The following is a 13,771-nucleotide window of genomic DNA, read 5'->3' as shown; positions in this document are numbered from 1 at the left end:
TGTTGAAGGCTGTAGTCTTGGTGCCTCAGTGACACGACTGTTACATCCCTGTCAACTTTACCCTGGTCAGCTCAGCCCACGTCCTCAACCATAACTTAAAAACAGACACAGAGGTGCAAAACCATCCTACTTTTAAAAGCAAAGGGTTTTAAGATTGCTTTGCTTTTTTTTGCTCCTAAATGCACCTGGAAGTGAGACTTTCTCCCATTTTAAGGCATTCCGCGGGCCACAACTCTCACTACACAGAAGGAGCAAGGCTGTCTTTTCTTGCCAAAGGCAATCCCAGTTGGCCAACCTCAGCAGTATCCTGTGAGCGTTGCAGAAGCTGGGATGTCTAGTCTGCGGTGACTTGGGAAGGTGCAAACTGGCTTCTGAGCTGTCACCCCTACAGACATCCACAGACCAAACCACAGACATGACCTGCTGTTGGGAGACTGAATTTTTGCCTGCGTGCAAGAGAGGGCTCTCTGCTTTTGGTATGAGCTTGGCAGCAACCTTGCTTTTCAAAGTGTGCCTCTAGGATTGGTATGTTAAGAGGCTGTAGTTCCTGAAACAGCTGCTTTGGTAAGTAATTAAACCAACTCCTCTGAGACCCCATAAACCTTTGACAGCATTTACTAGTAGGTAGCAATTTCAGCTTGATGCAAACATTTGCTGGCTGCGGTGAAACTCTTTATTTCTCAGAGGGATGAGATCTAAACATTTAGGAATAATATTTTATTGGTCTGAAACTGCAGATAAGTGACTTCCAGTGAGGAGAGTGTCCAGCTGCTGTGATCTAATTGATGTCTGCATCCGAAGAAGTGTGGTACAATACTAGTAGTGACTTTAGATCTTCTGGGGACTATAGATATGATTTATAATTGGCACTGTAGCTTTTTAGAGACACTGAGCTTAGCCAAGTCTTTTATATATTGTCCCGTTGAAGTTGTGTGCTTGAATTAGGCATATGTTGAAGTGGCTGACTGTACTGGGGCTGCATTCATCTTAACACGGCGTTGAAAACCTCAGGGTTCACTTAGCAGTAGTGCTTTTGCTGGTGCTTCTGGGCTGATTGACTTCTAACTCTTCTAGATGAACAGTCTTCTGTGAACTGGGCTTATCATACAACTGCAAACAATTCGTGGAGTCCATCCTGGGGATCTATGGGGTGTGCTGTAGAGGTTTATAAATGAGAGAGGATTGTCTGATTTGGAGGGAGTCCAACTTCAAATGAAGCATAAGTAGAATTGTATTGTCTTAAGGGTTATTGAATATCTCAGTCAGCATCTTCCTACTATGGTGAGACTCATGGAGGGCAGATGTTGATCTTCATTATCTTCAAGTCAAAACTCGTTGCCTCTTGCTTGAGTGACATCAGGATGAGATGGAGTGACCTTGTTGCTAGCGATGCTTAGGTCAGGCTTTTGAAGAAATGGAGAAGAGGCTTGGACCCTTCTTGTTTTGACTGCTGTAAGTGTGTAGCCTGTGGATGGCTTTTCCTTAGACTGGGCTGCTCCAGCGTGCCCTGCTGGGGCAAGGTTAGCTTTGTATATGTCAGCGTAGTCATTGTTGTCCTCTCCTGGTATCAGTACTGCATCTTGGGCTGTGGGACCCACTGTCTGCAGCGGTACAGATGCATCACGGTTTGGAAAATCTCTGTTTCCAGGTTTGTATGTGTTCCTTACTGGCTTGGAGCTCCCGTGTTTCATATTTGTGGAGGGTGTACAGAATGGCTGCTTTTTCTATTGACATGGTAGGTAGGAGAAATTAGGTCAGAAGAACTCTAATTTTGTGTGTGAAGTGCTAGTCCGTGAGCAGGAAATCTGGAATAGGTCAACATATTGTAGCTTCAGTGGCTTGGTCTCAGCAGGACCAAGTGGGACCAGACTGTGTATGTGCACAGGGGATTTTTTTACTTTTCTTCCTTCAGTAGTGGTGTTGGCTATACCTTTGCTGGCTGGCGGCTACAAATCCACACTTATGTCTTAAATTGAACAGGTAATAGTTGAAGGAGTAATCCAACTTTATTGACTGAAAAGCCCAATGTGGTGATTAGTTCTTATTTAATTTTGCTGTTGCCAACTATTGGCAGATCTTAACATTTTGGAAAGGAAGGAGACGCACGTGTGGTGGCTGGAGCTTTACTGCAGCAAGAAGCTAGGGAGAGGAGTGGTTGGAGACCTGGGAGAGCTGATTTATGGTTTAGGAAGAGGAGATGGGCAGAGCACAGAAGTGGCTCTCTGTAGGGGCTGGAGGAGCAGCTCCTGGTGAGATGCTGAAGAGGAGTGGTTCAAACAGATTTGTAAACAGGCTTCTCTCAGCTGTCAAGTGGAGAAATTTTTCTCCTGTTAATAACTTAGCCTTGACAACAGTTTTTCTTTTGCTGTATAGGAGTGTTGTTTCTCGACTAACATCTTCGTTTAAGATACGGAGCTGGGTGTTTGGGGGTGAGGGAGGACAAACTGCTTCTTCAAAATGAAAACAAAACCCTCGGCGAGTTCCTTATTACTCCTCCAAGTAGAGCAGCTTGTATTGCTTGAGTAGGCAGGAGGTGCAGTGGTAGATGGCATTGATGATAGTTTGTCTTGTGAGTCGCTGGATGGGTGGGCGAAGGAGGGGAAAAGTACCAAAGCTAGGAGGAGAAGACGTGAGATTAAGCAATCCCTGTGAGGGCTGAGTAGCATCCAGTAGTCCATTGTGGTTCTGCTTCACTACTTGGCTTATGACCAAAGCAAAATATCTCAAAAAAAAAAAAAAAAAAACCAAAACCTGTGCAGCCTGTTGAAATTTTTTGCACTTTTTGCACTGCTTTAATGGGCAGGCTTAGGGCTATGTCTGTGTGATGGGAAGGCAGCATTTGAAGCTCAGAAAGGTAATGTCCCCAACCTCTTTTTCTGGAAGTTCCCAGTAACTCAATCAATATTTCGTTGCCTTGGCCTTTGCCTTCCTGCTTTGCTTGCTGGTGTCTGTGGCTTTGTTAGCAATCGTCTCCTAGCTTTTGCGGTCCATCTTCGTGTTACTCACAGGGCTTTTAACTAGAAGTGCCTTGGAGACGGAGACTACTAGTAGGTGACTAAAAAGCAACTGTGCCTTCAAACCTTCCATTTTTCTCTGATTACATGCCATTTGGGGTAGCATCCCCAGGGTGATCTGGACCTTATTCTGTCAAATCATACAAGTGCTTCAATTCCTGCTGTAGAAGCCAGGGTAAAAAGTATGGCAAAATGAGTGAGTTGATGTGTCTTCAGAAGAAATAGCAGTTGACTTCTTAGAGCTTGGCATTGCTTAGGTCCTGATGTTTGGGAGATGTGCATGGCTGTCTACAGAGCCTCTGACTTTGCTAACATGAAGGATGGCTTCACAGAGCATGGCCCAGCTCGGACATTTGGCCTTGGGAAGCAAAATCTGGGCAAGTATATAGTGTGTGAACTAAAGGCTCATACTCGTTCCTCATAGTGATGTTTTGCATAATCAGAAATACATTATCCCGATGGTAATTTAACGTGTGGAACTGTACTGCTGAAGGGCTTTTCTGACTCTACTGCATTCCTCACGAAGCCTTTCTCACACTCTGAATTAATGATCTTCCTCTCCTCATTGGAGCTTCGTGGGGTTAGAAGACTCAACTTTCTCCAGGAGGTTGTGTACGTACACTATATCTCTAGACAACCGCTTGTGTTGAGAGCGCTGCCCATTGTTATCATGCCAAGCTGTGTGACGCTGGGTGGGATTATGGCTGTACTGTGTTGTCCGCGTGCCCTGGCATTGCTATTAATTTATGAGAGCCAACTGTTTGGGAAGAATGACCCTTCGGTGCTTCCCAGTGCCAAAATCTCTCCTTGCGACTGCCAGGACTTGTCGAAGCAGAGGCACCTGTGCACAGGCAGAGCTCACTGGTCTAGTATTGGGGGTCGTGAGTAAATGGCTTTGTAAGCCTGCTTTGGTTCTTGAGGATGCCGGATCAGTTTAATGGGCTCTCCTGTTGAGGCTGTTTTATTATGGAGCTGTAAGGCAGAGGCTCATAAAATCCTGATGTTTGGGAACGTTAGTTGCACAGGCTGTAATCTTAGTGGAGATTAAAAAAACTCTTGTAGTGCCATGGAGTTGCTTCAGCTAACTAGTGCCTGGGGATGCTCCTCTGTTACTGACCCATAACTGCGTGCTGCCCCCAGTTATACAGTGCGTTTTCCTTCTCTAGGGTTATAACATTTGCTTAATGACTGGTTATCTCCATGATTTTTGGCTGGAAGTTGTCATTAGCTGCTCAGAATTGTGGGACTAAGTGCACAATGATTATAGAGGCTCTGATCTCTCATTTCCCCTCCCGTGCATTCACAGCAATCGTGGTTTAATTGGTGTGCCCCTCGGTTCCCCCCAGCACCTCTCCGCTGTCTCCTCATGTAACCCTTCCTGTTACTTACCTTTTGTGTGGGCTAGAAGGGAGAAAAATGAAGCTCCTTCGAGGAAAACAAGCAGTTTTGGTGTACAGACTGTGTATAAATGCTTCTTTTGTTTGTGGACGTCTGCATGGCCGTATTTAAGGACAGCTAACTGGTGATCCGCTAACTCAGTGGTCACCATAGCCAACACCACCAGTATGCACCTGCAAGCTGACTTAGGCCTGGATATGGATATTACTCTCTAAATAGCCTCCTCAAGCAAAGTGTTGGCTCTTTTGTGCCTTGGACTCGTTGAGATGTCACGGTGTAGGCAAGGACATCTTTCAGCTTTAGCTCTGCAGGGTCTGGGTTAGGCAGAGCCGGGCGGTTTTAACCAGGAGCGTGCTCCTGCTGCGAGCCCCGCTGCTGCATGCTCCACGCCGATAAGGCCTTCAAAAGGGATGCCTGTTTTGTTGCTGAAATTTGGATACATCCTGCTTTAACATCCACGTACAGCAGTCCCTTTTCTGATAATGCAGCAGTTTTAAATATACTGTTTATCGAAATAAAGTGGACTCTTTTTTTTTCTGTGATGTTGCTGGAAAAGATGATGCTCTTGCCTTGTTCTGTGTCTCAGACCGGTTTTAGCCACTGAGACTTCAGTAGCACTGATTTTCCTGGAAGGTGGGTGAGGAGCATAACAATTTCCCCCTTGAATTTGAGCCTGTCCTGGCTGCAGCTGTGGAAGCAGGGTCAGATCCTGGCACGGGACAGCTCGGGTGCCAGCCCGTCCCTGGCTGGAGGACCACTGGGTCTGTGCAGCCCTTGCCACGGGTGCCACTATGTACAACATTTCCCATCCCGTGAGCAACTGAAAGATCCTCTTGTTGAGTGTTCCGTTGCTTCATGAAGAGCCCCGTGCCTGAGTTTGCTCCCATGTCTTCTGGCACGAATTCTGAGTAACTTGTCCTCCTCAACGAGGCTTTGTGTGCCGTGGCTGATGAGCGGCCGTGCCGGGTCCGGTGACACCTTCCTATAGAGAAAACTACAGCTGGGCTCTTCTGGGAGTGGGGCACTAAGCCTGCACCACCCCAGAAAGCTTAACTTACTTTTTTTTTTTTTTTTTTTTAAACTAAAAAGAAGCTCTTTCTTTCCTTAGCAGGAAATGGTTGATCTGTGCGTCGTTGCAGGTCTAAAATGGGAATAGCTGATAGTCAGCGATGTGCAAATGTCCGCCGGCATCCCTGTGGCTCTGCAACCCCTGCCTGGGCTTGCGCGGCTGCCCCTGCCTTGCCTGCCCCTCCTGGGGCTGGCGTGGGGGCTGTGGCCGCTGCTGGCCCCTATTTTAATTTCTAGGGCTTGGAGCTAATGTGGTCTGAAATTGTCTCTGCCTTGCTGCGGTGCGAGGGTGTTGGGGTCTCCCGAGCACAGCCCCGGCTGGCGCTGGGTTTTGCCTCTGCCCTTGCCCCTGCCTGCCTTTCTGCTCCCCTTCTTTCAGGCAGGCTGGGACCCTACCTTGGTGTACGGGCTGTCGGCAGAGCCTTGGTGCTACTACAACCATACAAATCCTTTTCTGCCTGAAGCTAATGTAGAGCTGAAAATCAATCTGTGGGTTTGTCTTAAATGCGGGTTCTTTCCCCCCGTTTTAAACAGTGCATCTTCTTTTCCTAAACTAACAGATCGCCTGATTTTTTTTACTTTTATTGCGGGCTTGTTATTTAGTCCAGATGTTTTCAGTTAAAAAAAAAAAAAAACAATAGTGTTTGTGAAGGCAGTCTAGTGCGTGGGAAGAGGAGGCTGCGGTAGCAGGAGGGCTGCAGCCTCACCGACCGCGTGTCCCTCTTCGATGTGGGAGAGGGCATCAGCAGAAGGTGGTAGGTGCCAGGCTGGAAGCAGCTGTGTGTAATGAGCTTTGAGGCCACCTCCAGCCAAGTGCAACCCAGCACGCTGCTGTGAGCCCTGATCTGCAGCACAGGCTATATTTGGTCTGAGATTACTCCCTGCTTGGCCTGGATTGGTCTCCATCGGGGCTCTGCGGGGTGGATTTCTTTTCCCCTGGCTAACATAAGAGCCCCCATGCAGCGTGCCTCTGTATTTTCCTCCCTTGCTGCCTGCTCCAGCCTGCCCGAGCTGCTGTCACTGCTCTCTGGTACCCTCCTGAAGCATCTCAGCTGGGACTTTGCAGGGGTGCAAGGTGCAGGATGTGCCCCTGGTACCAGGGACAGCCTATTCCCCAGCAGCCATTAAGATGCAAAGCTCTTTTCTGTGTAGGAACCCGTCTGGGAGAGGCCAGTGGAAAGAGGGAATTTTTCCCCCCTGCCCGCCCCATCCTCTGCTTTGTATTTTCTGGAAGGGCCATTAATAACACATTACTCCTGGGCGCTAACAGTGGCTGTTGGGAAGAAGTGTTGTCCCTTCGACCAGGGAAAAAGCAAGGCCGAGGAGGGCAGCGTGGCTGGGAGGAGAGATCAGCCCCCTCTGCTCGCAGACGGCATGTTGCCGGCATTCCCGGTGTGTTGCCATGGCTGTGCCGAGATGGGGCTGCTTGTGCCAGCACTCAGGGGAGAAGTGTCACTCAGCGCTGTGCTGCGAGATGCCCAGTTACCTTGGCGATGCTTCTGGAAAAATCCCGGAGAGGAATTGGGATGCAGGGGGGATGTGCAGCAGGGAAATTGCTCTGGGGGGGGGTGGGAGCTGGAGAGGGAGCTGTGGATGGTGGGAGCAGTGGGGGAAAGCCGTCCCGGTGCACGAGGAGCCCCTGGTTAGCACAAAGCTGCCCTGGCTAAAGCGGGGTGGTGGCAGCGGAGGCAGGCGTGGGGCTGGGGGGTCTGCAACCAAGTGATGGATGGACTGGGATAAACCTGATGGAGCCGCACCACATCCGACGTTTGCACACATTAGAGGAGTGAGAGGTGACCTGGGATGGTGGGAGGGGGTACTCTTTGGTTTGAGGATTTGTGGAAAGAGGTTGGAAAACACATTGCAAAGAGGAGTTCTTTTTATCAGAAATGGCCAGCTGCATCCCTGCATGTTTCTCCAAACCTCCTGATCATCTGCCCTAGGCACAGCTTTCTTCTCCCTTAATCTCCTAGTGAATATTCAAAAATAGATATACTTGTAGCACTGGAAAAGCCTCTTTCAGAGTTGTTTCAGCACTGCAGAGAACAACCCTTAGGAAAGACACTCAAAAAATAAACAGCAGCTGCTGCCATGTTTCCCCCCTTCCTTTGTCACCCAGTTTGTGGAAACCTGGTGTACCACCGGTTCCCTTTCCCATCCGTTCATGGTGTTTCCCTGCCTGGTCCCACGGCAGTAAAGCCACGGGATGTCTGCACCCAGCTGAGCTGCTGCGTACTAGAAACCTGTTGTGCTGCAGCTTCACCCGTAGTGCCCGAGTGTCCGGCTGAAGGTTAGTTGGGGTATATTTGCATCAGGGCAGATGATCAGGAGGTTTGGAGAAACATGTCCTCTGTGGTCTCCAAGCCTTCTCCACCCAGCTTCCCTGCCCTTTGCTGCAGATGGTCCCACCGAAGGCTGAGCTGAGGCTCCCACCCTTGGAGCTCCCCGGGGAAGCTGCGCATATAGCAGAGAAATGGGCAGAAGTAGGATGTAGTGTTTCTAAACGTATGGGGTGATTAGAGGGGTTGCTGTGACCCTGCCATGGAGGTGTGCCGAACGCTGGCAGGTACCTGGCAGCGCACGTTCTGGGCCGGGTGGAAAGCTGCCTCAGTCACGTCAAGACTTGGATTAATTTACCTGCAGCGTTATTAGTATGTTGAATCTTGCATCTCAGCTGCTCACAAAGACCCAGTGTTTGACTTTTGGACCCAAAAGTTGTCTTGAGCTGATGTCGGCTTTGTAATGAATGAAACCTCTATGTCCGTAACGTGGTGGTGGGTGTCCCTCTCCCGTCTCCCAAGGAGCGCTGCTGGCTGATCCTCCTTTGCCTGTTAGAGCCGCCAATTGACCCGTCTGCATCCGCTTGGGTCGCAGCTGGCAGTCCTTTGCTGACTGGGATGCCAAGTCATTCGATAGCTCAAATGATTCAAAATCCAGCTGGGAGGATGGGTGGTGGCGTGGGAGCCAGGGGCACCCGTGTCCTGGGTTGGTGGGTGGGCTGGGGGGGCCACAGGGGTGCGAAGCCCCCCAGGGTGCCGGGATGCCTCGGTGTCCGCCAGCTTCCACGGGGATCACGCTATCCAAAATTGGAGTGATGAGTACGGGAGAAGGAGGAGGAGCGGAAGAGTATAAATAAAGCTTCTGGAAGGGGAAAACCCACCGAGAGGAGAAAATAGCAGCGCTGGCTTATTCTTTCCCCACCCTCCCTCGTACCTCTCTGCTCGTATCGTCTTTTAACTGTGCCGGCGGGTGCACTCCAGCTTCTGCACGCGTGTGTGCTTGTGTGTGCCTGCCCTTCCCCTAGCTGGGCACAGACTGGGCAGAGGGGGGTCTGGGGACGGGTTTTGATGCTTCGGTGCCACCGTCCAAATCATTGTGTCCTCATGTAGCACTGCCCTAGATCTACTCGTCTCAGTTGACAAATCAGAATGTCAATGGGCAGGATGCACCAAAACAAAAATGGCATTTAGGCCAAGTAACGCTAATGCTACTGACCTCACAAATAGACCTGGAAAACCCTGTTTTGAGCCCCAAAGTGACATCCTGCCAGTTAGCTTGTTTTATTCCAAAGCTGATGCATAAGAAAACTTAAGTTTTAATAGCCAATAATTACTATTCTGTTTAAAACATACACCGAGCGTTCATATTTCAAGCAGATGATAGTCAAACGGATCGCTGCTTGCTCACAGGCACCCGCCTGGTATCTCCCAGCCCAGATGCTGGAGGTGGGCAGCACTGGGCAGAGCCGCGCTGCCAGCGGTGCTGCGGCTGCCCGCGCCGGGAGGGCTCGGCAGGGCTGCCACCAGGACGGTGCCGTGCTTCTGCTCATCGTCACTGTAATGTGAATCCCGGGGCTGCCCGAAAAGCTTAACAGACTCAGAATATTTGTCAGTGAAATGTTGATCTGTCTTTGTCGAATGTTTATTTTTGCAGAAATCTGTGAGTATTGCTTATTGAATTTTTTTTCTCTTTCCCCTTCCTTTTCTCCTAGGATCCTGCAGGAATCTTTGAACTGGTGGAGCTTGTTGGCAACGGTACCTATGGGCAGGTCTATAAGGTAAGGGCTCCAGCTGAAGTGATCCTGTTTGCCTCGGCCATGCGTTGAACATGGAGCATCCCAGCACATCGTCTTGGCTAGGTTTGACCTGTTTCAGGCCTGACAAGAAGCCTTGCTGAACTCCGGCCTTTTGGTTTTGTGTGCAAGTACTGCGTAACACACAGAGCTCTTATTATAAGCAATTCATATTAGTTCTGAAACTGTCACTAAAAAATAAATCGCTTTTTTTTTCTCTTCCCCCAGTTGCTTTTTATTGATTATATGATGAGGAGGGAGTGAAAAGTCTGTGCTTTAATAGATAAATCTCGATCTCTTCTAAGAGCTGAGTTTATGGCTGCAGTAGGCTGCCAAATGAGTTTGCTACAGTCTAGTGCTCTGCTCACACGCAGGCTGGCTACCGCCCTTTCCACCGGCAGAAACCTGCTGTAAGAAAAAACACAACCGTCAATAGGCTTGCTTTAAATTTCTATAAACATCTGGAAGCAGCTCTCCAGATGAGAATAATGAGGGGGCTGTGGAGAACAGAATTTTAAACCCATTAACTTCTGTACAAGAATGTTTAAAATGTCCATCCTCTGCTAAATTACATCACCCGTCCTAAACACCTCTTAGCTTGGGGGATTTCCAGAATTTGTCATCTTGGTGGGTTTTTTTGTGGATGATTCTTGTGGGGTTGGGGAGGGATTGAATTGTTTCAAAGTCTGGGTTTATCTGCACTTAATATATTGGCGGGGAGATATTTCTCAGCACAGTTGCATGAGGAATTTGCCAAATATTTTGGGTCTGCTGGGAGACAACAGCTTCCCGGGCCCCATTCTCCAAAAACTTCTGTATGTATGGGCACAAGTTCTGTGTATACTTGTGTGTGTGTGTGCGCGCGCGCGCACAGAGATCCTATTTACCTGCCATGCCCATACTATCTTTTGACTATAAAAAAGAATATATTCATGTGCTTCTACTGTATCGCTTGGAAGGCATAGCTCTTGCCTGTCATGTGGTAAAAGACAACGAGCCGCCCCTGCTGAAGAGGAGAGAAGGGTGCTTAAAAAGCTACCTGTCGATAAATATTTGTTCTGAATTGTGATTTCACCATCCTCCTGCTGTAGGCTAATCCCATCAGTATGAGGATAGAGGGGTTGAAGTGAGCCAAAGATTAAGTGGAACTGCTGGAGTTTCAAGTGTGTGGATTTTTTAACTGGAATAAGTTTAAAAAAAAAACCAAACAAAAACAAAGGGACACCCCCCTCACTCCGCCAAATTGTTCTTATCAAGGTTATATTCCAGGGAGCCTTCCCCTCTGGTATTGGTTGTTTTTCCACCGTGCGCTCCCCATCACGAGAGCTCCCTTCTGAACTGTTTTTCTTCTCAGCTGCTAAAATAATGGTAGAGGGTGACCTAATTTTAACTGGTGCATATTTCTAACAATCAGTGGAAACTATGCGCCTTTAACGGCCTTTTGAAAGCGTCATGTTTTTGTGGAGAGCAGAAAAGGGAAATAAGCTAGCTGGTGCTGGCGCTGCTGGTTGCATGGCTCTGCTGATCGCGTTTCCTCTTGCTGTGTTTGATTCTTTTGGTGCGTCTGTGTGTTACCTTATGGGGTGAAAAAAACCGCCCAGAAATGTTCAAGTGTAGGCTTTCTGGGAGTTGAACACTTCTGTGTTCCCTTTTTGTCCTGCTGTACAAGAAAAAATCCTCCTCTTAATGGTTTTTAACTTGCTGGAGTAATCAGGTTGTCCTCGGTGTGATTCACTTGGTACCGGTGCCAGACGGGATGGTGACGGGGGTGGAGGGGGGAACGCTGCTATCCAAACCGAATTAGTAAGTATTGAGGTATGAGTTCAGGCGAAGACTGACTTCAGAGCTCTCTTAAACTGAAGTCTTGGAATAGCACCCGCTCTATAAACAAAAGGAGACTTTGATATAAAGCATACATAACTGTTTATGGTGTCCCACCCTAAAACCCAGTGCAGAAATAAGATCTCTGCGATTCTTTTCCTCCAGATACCACCGCTGTATTTATCTCTCACAGCAAAACAAATGGATCAACTTTCAAGACACACAGACCTTCTGGCTCCCTCCTAAAACAGCCTTTAGAAGTGGTCCATACCTAGGAGCAGTGTCTTCTGTAATTAGATGCTTGTTCCGCTGACATTTCAAACCCATCTCAGGCGAGGCTGGGGTATTCCCACTCCTCTATGCTGGTGCCACTGGAGGTGCACCATTGCTGTCCTCTTAGAGGCTGTGTGTGCCTCTGGTTGTATTTTTGGACGTGGAAGGAATAATTCATTGTGGTGTCTGCTCTGGTGCTGGCTTCCTAGCCTGAGCTTTGCAGGTCCATCCCCTGCGCTCTCTGCCGGGAGCCTGGTGAGCATCACCTCCCCTTCACATGGCTGGTCCCTTTCTGAAGCAAGAAGAGTAACTCTCGTTGGGAAGAGGCAAAAGTGAGATGCTTATTCCAGGCAGGGGAGAGCATCTTATATTTGTGTGCTGCGAGACTGCTGAAACAGGACGGCAGCCCTGATGTTTCCCCCAGAAAACCTGACTTAGTACCCAGCTCTAACACTGCCACATGGCTGTATTTGTGTTGGAGACTACAGGTGTCCTGGTGGTAACCAGCTGGCCTGCCCAGGACCTGGAAGGACACATGCAAGGTGCAAACCTCCCATTGATCCCATGGGATAAAGTGCACGGTTACGTTGTTCTGACGACTGAATGATAGCACAACCCTACAGGGTGGGTAGCCTGAGAAATGTCTGGTAGTACCACAGTAACGGGAGCGTCACGAAAAGGAATGGTTTGGGCCGCTTAAAGAATGCCCTCCAATGGTATTAGCAAAAATGATTTAATAGGAATTTATATAAAAGCACGACTTCACAGAATTCAATGGCAAAGTTCACTCTCTTACTTAATACATGGATGAAACGTACACAGGAAAATTAAGTTAGAAACAAACTAGAATAATGTATACAGAAACAGAAGATGCAATAGGGTAAAAGAGAAACATACAAAGGAAAATAGGGTTAGAATTGATTTATCGTGATTGGTACAGAGATTGGGAATGTAAAAAGGTAGGGGAGACCCTCCTGTTGAGTCAGGAGGTTCAGAGAAGACCCCCTTGCTTTCTAAACTCCTGTCGGAGTCTGGGTGCGGCTGGATCAACTCCTAGTCCCAGACTTGGTCAACGGTTTATATCTAAAGCAATTATAGTAGCAGCGTGAGATTCATTCACAGTTGAATAAAGTTCACAATGGTGACTTACGTATAGATTTGAAAAGCAATATTTGTAATATACTTGCTACAGAATATTTAGGTTAGTACATACACACATGCACAAAGACACTAAGAGATATACATATAAGCAAGTAAAAGAGGTATACCTGTTAAAAATTCCCCTCGAGTTCAGTGAAAATATTCAAGTCAAACGCTTCCGCATCTTTCTCGAGGGGCGAAGGGTTGAGCCTCAAGGAGCGGAAAGTATCAGCCCAAGTCTTGCCGTCTTTCGGTGACAGACCTCCGATCTTTGCAAACTGAAGAGTTTGCGAGCTCTGAGAGCTGTCCCGCTCGGGGGAGATGCCGGTCACAGCTGCTGCGGTCCAGGAGAGCTCAGAGGGTCTCACTTAGTACTGCTGTTTATAAGTTTGTGAAATGATTGGGCTATAGTCATCAGCAAATTACTGGGATTCCAGTAGCGCTGGTACCGTTTCACATGAGTTACGATTCAGATAAGGAAGGCTCCAAGGCTGTCAGAGAATGAGTTAAGATTCAGATACGGGATGTTCCAAGGCTGTCGGGAGAGGACTGAGATATGTCCCAAGGTTGTCAGGAAATGACTCATTATCCCTATTCCCGTCCCCAGCCTCTGCCAGGCAGGAGGAGTCCTTGGTATGGTCAGTGCAGCTCCCTGTCTTAGCCATGCAAGAGTTCCTGGCGCGGTAAAGGGACACTTAACCGCCCAACTCATTACACTTCTGCTAAGGCCTAACGAGTTTGTAGATCAGCCCAGAGATGAGGAAGAAATGCAGCACCACAGGGAGCCATCAGAGACCAGTGGTTCAGGGAGCCAACCTCAGGATCCACTATGTTGGAGAGCTTGGGGAGACCCTGCCACAGCACATGCCTTCTCCTTGCTCGTAGTTAAAAAGAACGTATTGGCCAAGTCCGGTGCACGCTAAGAGCTCCCAGAGGGAATGCACCCCTCCGCTGCAGCATGGGCACCGGGATGAAGCTCGCTGCC

General features: G+C 48.5%; 1 protein-coding gene across 1 annotated transcript in view; it reads left to right on the top strand.

Annotated features, from left to right (window-relative positions):
• The window catches only part of TNIK (TRAF2 and NCK interacting kinase), a 181,950-nt gene that overhangs the window by 33,702 nt on the left and 134,477 nt on the right, over positions 1–13,771 (top strand). Inside the window, exon 3 of the mRNA XM_010573088.1 lies at positions 9,472–9,537. Coding sequence (XP_010571390.1) covers positions 9,472–9,537 — 66 coding nt within the window. The remainder of the gene's footprint in view (positions 1–9,471; positions 9,538–13,771) is intronic.

This window comes from Haliaeetus leucocephalus, unplaced genomic scaffold, assembly GCF_000737465.1.
Source record: "Haliaeetus leucocephalus isolate CR32 unplaced genomic scaffold, Haliaeetus_leucocephalus-4.0 Scaffold362, whole genome shotgun sequence".
Lineage (NCBI taxonomy): Eukaryota > Metazoa > Chordata > Aves > Accipitriformes > Accipitridae > Haliaeetus > Haliaeetus leucocephalus.
This window is presented reverse-complemented; position numbering and strand designations above follow the sequence as displayed.